At 29.9% G+C, this 11,457-nt stretch overlaps 1 protein-coding gene across 1 annotated transcript; it reads left to right on the forward strand.

Moving 5' to 3' along the window:
- The first annotated feature begins 426 nt into the window (after window positions 1-426).
- LOC108758043 (uncharacterized) lies at window positions 427-9,775 on the forward strand. The gene is made up of 9 exons (XM_018502789.1): window positions 427-567; window positions 2,337-2,473; window positions 3,238-3,405; window positions 3,655-3,973; window positions 7,304-7,400; window positions 7,915-8,050; window positions 8,500-8,667; window positions 9,201-9,340; window positions 9,440-9,775. Exons 2-9 carry the CDS (start codon window positions 2,341-2,343, stop codon window positions 9,605-9,607), a joined length of 1,329 nt encoding a protein of 442 aa, XP_018358291.1. The 5' UTR covers window positions 427-567; window positions 2,337-2,340; the 3' UTR covers window positions 9,608-9,775.
- The last annotated feature ends 1,682 nt before the right edge of the window (window positions 9,776-11,457 follow it).

An 11,457-nucleotide genomic window follows, 5' to 3' on the forward strand; every position in this document is an offset into this window, starting at 1 on the left:
GCCGGGATGGCCGCTCTCAGGTTTCTCTCTGGCATCGCTATTCACGATACGAGCTGTTAGATAGATAGTTTCACGTGTATGTAAACAATGCAAAAGACAGAGTGATATTTGAAAGATATTTAAAGAGTGACCAAAATACGTTTGAAAAATTGGAACGTGAAATTTTTTTTTAAATTATTGCAGGTAATTTTGCTTACTAGCAAATAAGTTTTCTCTGAATCTCGAAAGTGAGCCACGTTTGAAACGATGAAAAGCTGTATTCAAGGAGCGCGCCATTAGCCGCTATGCATCCATCCTTGTTTTACGTGAAATGAATGATAAAGATGGCAACACAATAGTAGTGTCGCCTGATTTCTCAAACGCAGTTATTGGCTGCGAGCTGCGAGTGGAGATCGGTGGGGATGTCGAACTGGTAGGAAGTAGGGACTGTAGCTGTAGGGAGATAAATAAATAGAGGAGTTTAGCCGGCTGCCGGCAAAAAATCTTCCAGATCTGTCCGGTTCTACGACGCCGTTAGGAATTGCGCAATAAAAAACGCTTTTTCATCTTCGCCGAATCTACCAAATTGTAAGTGGAACTCGCTATTCTTATTTCATCAGATTTATACTCAGCTAGTTAGCTCGAGACTTAAGAGACTGATATTGCACAATATTACATCGAATATCTCGAGCAAAAGTGATACGCGGTTACCGCCCGGCTAATTAACAGTTTGCAGACTAATGGCTTATAGTAGTAGATGAATTAGTTTCATCATCATGATAAAGCAATAATAACGTCAAGGTCTGTTCGAGGAATTCAGAATAGTTACAGCATGTGGAAATTGTCGCGTCACAGAGAAAATATAAGTACGAACAGAGAATGAACTAGAAGAGGAAACGCCTCAACAATGGCGTCTTTCGCCGATATTAGAGTTAGAGCTTTATTTCACAAAGCATATTTTATAAATCATGATTAATAAGAATTATCATTTACAAAATCTGAGAACTGTAATACATTAATTGAATGTGCATATATTTTCTTACATCCTCGCGCAAAATATTTTTTAATAAAACCTCATATTTTTATCTCTGTAGATTTCATATTCAGGTTCATTATCAATCTATAAATACAGTATCATATTGCACAAGAATGTTTAAGATACAGTATATGATATTCATTTTTTGCAATTCATGTATAGAACATATTGTGTAGTGATGTTCCAGGTAGAAGGGTAGAATGGGTAGAATACAAGTTAATAATACCATAAGGACGTCATCATGACCTATTTGTCACTTACAAGTTTGCTTAAGTGATAAATGAAGTCATGATGACGTTCTACGGTATCATTATGTGTTCTACCTGGGATATCAATATGTTTTGAACAGAGATTACAAAAAAAAGAAGGATATACCTAAAAAATTTTTGTGCAATATAATTAATCATGTGTTTATAGTTTGATAAGAATGATAAGAAAATAAGACTTATAATGATTACATAATGTAACTGGACTGATGCTTTTTTGGATTCAAAATTTACTGTATATAATAATTTTATTTTTAATAAATAGTATTGAGGGATTAATACTTTTTATAAAAAAATCTATTCTAATGATAGTATCAATTCAGATTTTAAATTGAAATTTTAACTTAATTTAAAATTTTAACTTGATGGTTGAACACTTGAAATTTCAACTAAATGGTTGAATACAATATTGATTAAAAATTTCTTTTGAAATCTAGCTTTTGAATATCTGGTTTAATGATGATATTAATTAAAAATTGGTTCTAACTCTTTGACTGCATTTATATTTTTATTCCTTCTGTTTTACTCATCTGGATTTTTTGCCCAGTTTAAGTTTTTTTCTATTGTTTTAGACTTTCAAAACATTTAGGCTAATTCTCCAATGTGTTTGTCTCTTGCCTTTTTGATCAAGAAGACAAATAGCAAGAACCGGGAAACAAAAAGCACATTGCAAAATTAGCCTTAGAATTATTTTCCAATATCTTGATTACATTATCAAATAATTTTTTCAACTCAAATGTAAAAATTTTTATTTAATGAGAAATGAAATTTGAGTAAAAATTACAGTGAAATTTGAAAGAAATTTTGCTTATGTTAAAAAAGACCTAAATTGCAGACGTAGGATTAAAATCCAGTATATAAATTTTGATTTATATACATTAGATTAAATCTAAAATTAAATGTCGATAAAAAATAAATTTTAAATTGGAATTAGTCTAAGCAAACAAATGTCTTTAATGAGACTGAAAAATATTAAGGTGTATTATCCGCATTGAAATATCTGTATGTTCTTAGAATTATGATGAAGAGAAAAATAACAAGAGTATTTTTTTTAGCAACATGCCTTCCTACAAGCTGATTTACTTCCCCATCACGGCATTGGCCGAGCCAATTCGCTTCCTGTTCAGCTATGCTGGCATCGAGTTTGAGGATGAACGTTTTGATAGGAATGATTGGGCAAAACTTAAGCCGAGTATGTATATCTGATAAATCCTAATAATATATGCTGCTATTCACCTGTTGCGAATTTAATCCAGTTCAATCCTTGAAATCCGATTTATGAACAGATAACAGATCTGCGATAAAAATATGGTTATTATCAGCGCCGATTAATTTTCCTTGTAACATACTTCTTCATTTTCTTTAAATATAAAATATTTTGATGCCAGTTTGATTCTTAATGTACCTTTAGTTTTTTTGTATGTAACAGAACCGGAAATTATTTTTTTTTTACAATAGAGCCTTTTATTTCTTATTACGTACTGCAATAGGAAAACCGATATTGTTATGTAAATACAGGGTCTTTGTATGTTCAGTTAATGAAAAACATTGTGGCTTTCATTGTATGGTTTCGACATAAATAGTATATGTAAGGAAATCGTTTCTGTGTCGTTTAAATTAGCCAATCAATCGATACATGCTATAGGATTTGAAACACAAATCTTTCAGCATCATGGAGCCATATAAAAGGTAGCAGAGTGGTCTATAAATTGTACAAAAGAAAAAGAAATCGTTATGAGAATAAAAATTAGAATTTGTATTGTTAAATTCGGATTTGAAAATGTAATTGTGTATATTTAACTTCAATTGTGTACAATTATTAACCATCACAGCTCTTAAAAGACATTTACTGTAGATATAAATTTGTCACAATAATCTAGTTGGCTAGAAGTTTATGATCTCTATTATAAACTTTGTTAAATTGTAATAGCACGTTGCATTTATATCATCTTTTAGCTATGCCATTCGGTAAAGTACCCGTACTCGAAGTAGATGGAAAGAAAATCGATCAATCCACAGCTATCTCCCGTTATTTGGCTAAGCAATGTGGTCTTGCTGGCAAGAACGATTGGGAGTCTTTGGAAATAGACTCGACCGTCGACACTATCCATGATGTACGCGCTAGTGAGTATAATATTCTGTTTACTTACCTGACTCTTTTGTTTATCATAAGCCGAAATTTATTTTAAAATAGATTTGAATCACGATATTGATGTGTTTATATATATATCTCAATAGTACAAACAGATCTATTTGCAAACTATGGTAATATAAGAAAGAACTTTTTTTTACATTTGCGTTAAACTTACTTAAATATTTGATTCGATTTATTTGTTATTTTATCTTATGTCTTTTTTTTCTTGTTTGTATTAGGTATCGCTAGTTTCCACTATGAGAGCAATGAAACAGCTAAAAATGAGAAACTTAAAGCTAGCAAGGAGACGACTGTGCCATATTATTTGGAGCGTTTAGACGCACAGGTGAAGAAGAATGGCGGTTACTTTGTCGGTGGTTCTTTGACGTGGGCCGATTTAGTTTTTGTCGGTCTTTTGGATTATTTGAATTTCATGATGAAGGAGGACATCGTTGAGAAGTATGAGAATTTGAAACAACTCCAAAAAACAGTCGAGGAAGTACCGGCTATCAAAAACTGGATCGAGAAGCGTCCGCCAGCGGTCTTTTCACCGAATTAATTCGGTTGATTTCATAAAATGATTTTCTGACAGAGTTTATTGTCATTGATGATTGATAAAATATCGATTTTTCTTTTTTTCTTTTTTTTTCAAACGTGTTTATATCTATATACGAGAAGCATATGTATGATTGATTTATGAACTACGAGATACACTGAAAATATATATAGATATATATTTTAACACTTGTTAAAGGCTGATATTACTCATTGTTATATGTCATATAATAGTAAAACTATAAGATAATTTCTAATCAAATCTTGAAGAATGAACTATTTTTTTCATTATATAATTTTGTATTTCAATAAATCTGTACTTTTACTATTGTTGATTTCTTTCATATTTGCGAAACTTACCTTTTCAATCATTTAATTTGTTATTTATAATGCACTTTTATTTCTAATTTCAAATAATGTCAAAAAATCTATGATATATATCTAGGATGATATATTAAATTTAAGGATTATTAAAGCGTATTTGAAAAATTGAACTGTCTTCGATGCTTTTACAATTTTTTTGGATTATACAGAGCAATTTCTACTCTTAGAAAGTTTTCTCCTGGAAATGAATCTTGTCTCAATGAAAAGTGGAGGTGTGTTGAACTGGTAGAGAGAATGGAAGAAGTAGCCGGGCAGCCGTTTTTATTATTAGTAGACCATCACTATTGATAAGGTGAAACAATGTGGATTTACTGACAAAAACAATTGGAAATTATCATTAAAAATCGGTTGTCGATACCACATAAGTATTGAATACTTAACTGTCAGAACCATACGAGATTCATGACGAAGTTAGTAAATACTATTATATGTATTTAATTTTTATCCGAACTCATTAGAAACAGAAATTCCTTTGAAAGCAGATTCAAATCATGATTGTGATGTACTGAAAGCTTGATAATATGGACGGATTTATATTCATAAACGATAGTAAAAATTTCATTGACTAAAACAGACTGTCGTCACTTTATTTATCTTTCTTTTGTTGCTTGTATTAGATGTTATTACTTTTTTTTTTTAATTTACGTGCTACAAACATGCTAAAAAAACAGAAATTAAAGTTAGCGATGAAACGGTGCCGTTTTACTTGGAGCGTCTGGACGTTCAGGTAAAAATAAATGATTTTGTTATTTTGTTGCTCTGTCATGAACTGATCTCACTTTTGTCAGTCTCTTGGATTATATGAACTTTCTAATGAAAGCGAATATCATTAAGAAATACGAGAACTCTTGCAGCAACTCGTAAAGAAAAAGGAAATTCTGATCAAAAGTTGAATCGAGTGCCTGACAACTGCATATGAAATCACATGTGTAATTATATGTAAGGATTCTGGAGAGTGATTCATTTTTTAACAGAGTTGATTGTTCATTGATGTTTGATTTGAATAAAATATTTATTTTGATGATTTCTTTCGCGTTTACGAAATCTTATATCTTTCCATTTGTTCAATTTGTTTCAATCTGTCTACATTCTTGTATTCACTTATTCCTGTATCATTATTTTTTCTTATTTTATAAAATTATTTTTGTATTTAAATTGCTATAAATATAATTTAGTAACAGTTAGGCATCCAGTAAAATATTCACATCGAAGAAAATCGGCAGCAATGTTGAAAGTAATCAAGTATTTAACAGCTAAAAGGTCGTACATTTAATTCATAAATAGATATCTGTCTCTAAAGCGCTGTTGATAAAAGGGGCGTGTATGGCAAATAAAATATATGCCAAATAATTAATTTAACGATTGCGAAACGTTGATAACGCACTATCTGCTTTTATGAACAGATAGAGCACTGGAAGTGCCTTTTTAGTCACGTCGTGATGCGGCTTTCGCGGTTGCTAGGTGCTATATATTATCTCGGCGTATAACTGTAATGCAACCGAAGGTCGCACAACATAGTTACAATTCAGGAGGGTCTATGACTATTCACCGACAATGAGTAACTAGAAACGTGAGAAGGCTATGTATATGTGTTCATATTATGCTGCAATGTGACAATTACATTGGATACGTCTAACCTTTCTACAAAGAAAAACATGATAAAATATTAACATAAATCAACAGAATTTTTTCTTAAGAATATTCTTGCAATGTTGAATGTTTGAAAAAAATTCTAATTAATTTATATTTTTTTAAGTTTTATATATCGCCTTTGTAAGCATATTTTTCAAAAAATTTATTACGCCTACACTTTATAAATACAGAAAGACTAATATATTTTCATTTATATACATATATATATATTCCTCAATTACAAATTCAATTATACGGAAAATAACGATCGACCGATATTAAAAGATATATTAACAAACTCGCAAATTCGAATTCAAGAAAAGAGCTAATGAATTCTTTGCATATATTATCTGTCACTTATTTTTCTTGTAATATTAAATATACATAATTATGTGTGCTTTTAATTTATAATTTATATTTATAATAATAAATATGTACTCTTTTTAAATAAATAAGTTTTCTAAAACATATATTCAGAAACATATGCAACTGATAATAAAATGATTATACGATATTTATACATCAGTAATAACATTTTACGTAATTGTGCAATACACACTTCTTAATTGATATTTTTTTCAAATATTAAAATTTTCTTTATTAATACTCTGTTAATACTTTAATATATTCAATGTTTACTTGATCAACTTTTATTCATCATATTTTCTTCCAGTTTTTTATGCGCGTGAAACAGCAAGTCATAACAAGTTATTAATAACGAGGAATCACGAAACATTTTATCTTTTATGTAATGATTGCACATGATATAGATAGTGTCAGTACCGCGCCTCATTGAGATAAATTCTGATAAATCTTATAATAACTATATAATCGTCGCGAATACAAGTATTTGTGAAATATGCGAATTGCAATGTATTGCACAATAACACGTAAAATGTTATGACTGATGTATAAATATCGTATAATCATTTTATTATCAGTTGCATATGTCTCTGAATATATGTTTTAGAAAACTTATTTATTTAAAAAGCGTACATACCACGATCATTATATATTATAATATTTATTATCATTATAATCACAATCTCAACTTCTGTTAACTTTAAATCTCTAATGTTTTCCCAAACAGCAGACAATATTTTTAAAACGTTTTTAAAATATTTATTTAATGTAAAAATATTTAAGAAATATTTTTTAAATATTGTGTGCTGATTCAGTTATTTGATATTCTAAATATTTTTTACTGAGATGTCTCTGGAATTGCATTTAAAAATTTCTCAGATATAAAACGTCTTTAAAATAAAATATGCGGTGGGGAGTAAATTACTAAAGTTCTAACGAAATGCTCACTGTCAGTTGTTCTCGGTTCGCGAGTAGTTCTGCATCGATTGCTAGAGTCTTAATTTTACGAGAGATTGGATTACAGACTGCAAGGTCGAAAACTATAAAGTGTGTTGGTATCAGCGCCGTTCAGACACTTATCAATACTTTACTTTTCCCAAAATTTTACAACTTTGTTCGTCGATGATCTTGTGTTTTGGTTCCGCAGTATTTTGGTATAAATTGGACACGTCTGATTGAAATTAATACTTTTAAAAATTATTTATTTTGAAATAAAAGTGTAAAATATGGTTGCCATAAGGATATTAAATGAATTATGTAATTAAATACCAAAGATTAAATTTTAATCATATAGAAGAAATTTTGATTATACTTCTAATTAATTTTTATAGTTAACAGTCAACAATTATTTGAAGAAGATCTAACTCAGTTAAATATTGATTGAAATGTATAATGTTGATACTTTTACTATGAATGTTTTAAATAACACGTTATATATTACGTGTCACGCGAATGTTTACGTTATATTCATGTTTAGACTTTTATAAAAAAAACTAAATATTATTTTACGTATCTTATTTTACGCGTATTCATATTTTACAATTTTGCATTTTTACAATTTTCAGAATATGCCGACGTACAAGCTGATATATTTCGACGTTACAGGCCTTGGGGAGGCAATTAGGTTTATGTTAAATTATTGCGGCATCAAATTCGAGGATGTTAGATTTAGCTTCGATGAATGGTCGAAGTATAAACCAAGTATGTTACCTTATATAATATTATTTTAAGATTATAAAACGGTCATAATTTCGATTGCTCTTCCATTTAAATACCCCAATTCGTGTTGTAAAATTTTGTAAAATAAAACTGCATTATAAAACTTTGCAAAATACATTCCGCGCATTTACCGTCAAGTTTTATTGTTTTACGATCATTAGTCACGCTTGTATCATAAACGCGCACAAGGAACAAATTATTCTGCAATAAAATAAAAATAAAGAAGCAACTCTCTCTTCTCTTATTCAAACAATAAATAATAAAGACAAAATAATCAATATATGTGAATTTTATATGTGAATTCAACAAATCGATGTCGATAAATTATTAAAATATTTTTGCGCGCTATTTTTTGCATCGACTCCTAATGCCCCTTTAACCTTCTTTATTATTCTGTAATAATGTCTAATGACATTTTATAAATATAACAGACATGCCCATGGGACAAGTGCCGGTTCTGGAGATCGATGGTAAGCAATATCATCAGTCCAGGGCCATCGGACGATTCCTCGCCAAGAAGGCCAATTTATATGGGTCTAACGATTTTGAGGCCATGGAGATTGATGCAACAGTTGATTCTATCGAGGACATAAGACAAGGTAAAAATGTCGGTAACCAAACGCGAGAGAATGACAGACTGTCTGTAATTACATAATCATCAAAACAACATGTGACTTTTCGAATCGTCCATATTGACGGAATTAGTCAATTTAATGCATACTTTCCGGTAAAAAATTTTTCTTGCATGAATATGTATAAATATGTATATACATACATAAACGCGCATAAATATTCATAAACATGTATAATTATATATGAAATATGTTCATACATGTTTATGAATATTTATGCGTGTTTATGTATGTTTATACATATTTATACATATTCATGCATGAAACATTTTTACCGGGATTGCACATACATATACCGACTAAGACATATTTAACGTTATTGTTGCAAAGTACTTTGTCTAAAGCAGTTATTTAAAGTTAATAAGCTATATATATAGTTTCTGAATGACTGTCTCGCGTTATATAATAATTATTGCTCTTCTCGTGATCGGCGATTCACAATATGGGAACTGTATGTCTCTGTGTAATGCAAAAAAAGTAAGGCAAATCTATTTTTGTAGCAATGACTCTTCATTATTGGGAACAAGATCCCGCCTTCAAAGCGAAACTCAAAGATACGCTTTTCCAAAAATTGCCTATGTATCTTGACGTATTCGAAGCTCAAGTTAAGAAGAACGGTGGATATCTTGTCGGTGGCAAGGTATAATTATAATATTGATATTAATTTACGTATGCAGCTATCTTGTTTTGTTACTTTTGTTTTTCATAAAGAAATAAAAATACATTTTTATTGTTTTAGCTGTCGTGGGCAGATTTTCTGTGGGCTGCGTATTGTGACTATATGAGCTTTATCGTAGGGGGGGATTCGTTCAAGAATTATCCCGAATTGAAAAAGCTAGTTGAGAAAGTTCGTACTTTACCCAAAGTTAAAGCTTACATCGAGAAGCGACCTAAGACTCAATTTTAAGTAAAACGATCTATAATATTATGCTCTCTCTTTGATTTGTTAAACGTTTTAACATTATTCTTCAATAACTATTTTCTATTTCGAAGCATTTTGTAGGAGAATAGCATATAACTAATGTTCCGAATAGCTTTAATCTGTAGTTTTTCTGCAATCTAACATACAACAACTAATATTATTATGTATGAAGTAAATAAAAAGGAAATATAACCTTTCCATTAAAAGTGTGTGTGTTTATCGCTAATTTTTTATTTCTAATCCCTTTTTACTTATCAGTTTGAAAACATTGTACCCAATTTTCAATGTTTCTTTGATATTTCCACTGTTTTTTTTTCCGTAAGAGTATAATTATCAATTCTGTATATCATTTTAGAAAACGCAATTTAAATGATATCGTATACCAGATATCGTATTATAGATAGTACAAATTTTATCTTGGTTTTTTTATCACTCCTTAACAAATAATTTTTTAATGTAGAAGGATGTATGTCCCAAGTACATATATAGTATCGTTTCAACGAAACGGTCAATAAAAATCCGTAATTTTTTTTTAGCTATCGTGGCTAGCCTCTCCTGTGGGTTGCATTCTGTGAATATATAAGTCTTGTCCTAATCAAAGATCCGAACGAGGATCATCCCGAATTGAAGAAACTAGTGGAGAAAGTTCGTACTTTGTCCAATGTTAAAGCTTACATGGAGAAACGACCCAAGAAACCCGTGTAAATAAAACGATTTGAGAGAAAAAAAGGATGTCATTTAAATGATATTTTAAAAAATCCTAATTCTGATTTTTTATATATCAAGAAAATGTTTACATTAAGAATTATTATATGTAAATATTACACAGATCCCTAAAATAATTTTTCTTTACACTAAACTAAACGATATACTTGTCAAAATACATCTCATTTACTTTCATCATAGAATCTAATTTAGGAGACTTGTTTCTAAAAGTTGTCCCACCCTCTATTAGAATACGAGTGAAAGATTTCATTATGCTAGGCCTTTAATTTCATTCTATCCTGTATGATTTTTTTTTACTTACAAGAAGCAAAACTCTATCGCGTCTGTCTACTGGCGGTGTCGTATAATTGTTTATTAATAGTATTTATAAGTAGACATAAAGAGCTCTTTTAAAAAACGTCTTATGCCCAATTTCTTCACCTCTAGATAATTTTATCCAAGAGATATCTCCCAGAATACAATGGAGATATCTTCTGAATAAGGTTATCCGCAACTTATCTGGAAGTGAAGAAATTGGGCATTACAGAATGATTCTTTTTACATCATTCTTAAGATATTTTAGTAATCTTTAAAAAATTATCATAAAGAATTCTTCGTCTCAACAGTGCTCAATAGGTTATCTGTTTGCAAATGATTATCAAGTTGTGTATATTATAGAAAGTAATTTCAATAATATCTGATGGCACAGTATTATCAATAGTATAAAATTATCTTGATTTTTATTATATGATTTTATGATATAATATTGACTAATGTCACTAATTTTTTAAATCGTTCGTTGTTAAATAAAAAACCAAGAATAATTAAGAAATAATCTGTATTTTAAACGAAAAAGATCGATATGCACTAAAAAGTTACGCGCAAGATATATTCTGTTAATTATTGCAATGATAAGCCTCGACATAATTTTATGCTTCACTGATAATTAGCATCTTGATTACCTGAGAAAATAAGAGACACGCATTCTTTTTTCCAGTTGGTGTTATACGCTTCGTGTGTGCATCCTGTTAGATATAACTTTGTATGTGATTGTGCATGCTGGTGTGTTTCCATAGGTCTGTTCTCTCTCTCTCTCTCTCTCTCTCTCTCTCTCTCTCTCTCTCTCTCTC

The sequence above is a fragment of the Trachymyrmex cornetzi genome, unplaced genomic scaffold (assembly GCF_001594075.2).
Source record: "Trachymyrmex cornetzi isolate Tcor2-1 unplaced genomic scaffold, Tcor1.1 scaffold1017, whole genome shotgun sequence".
Taxonomy (NCBI): domain Eukaryota; kingdom Metazoa; phylum Arthropoda; class Insecta; order Hymenoptera; family Formicidae; genus Trachymyrmex; species Trachymyrmex cornetzi.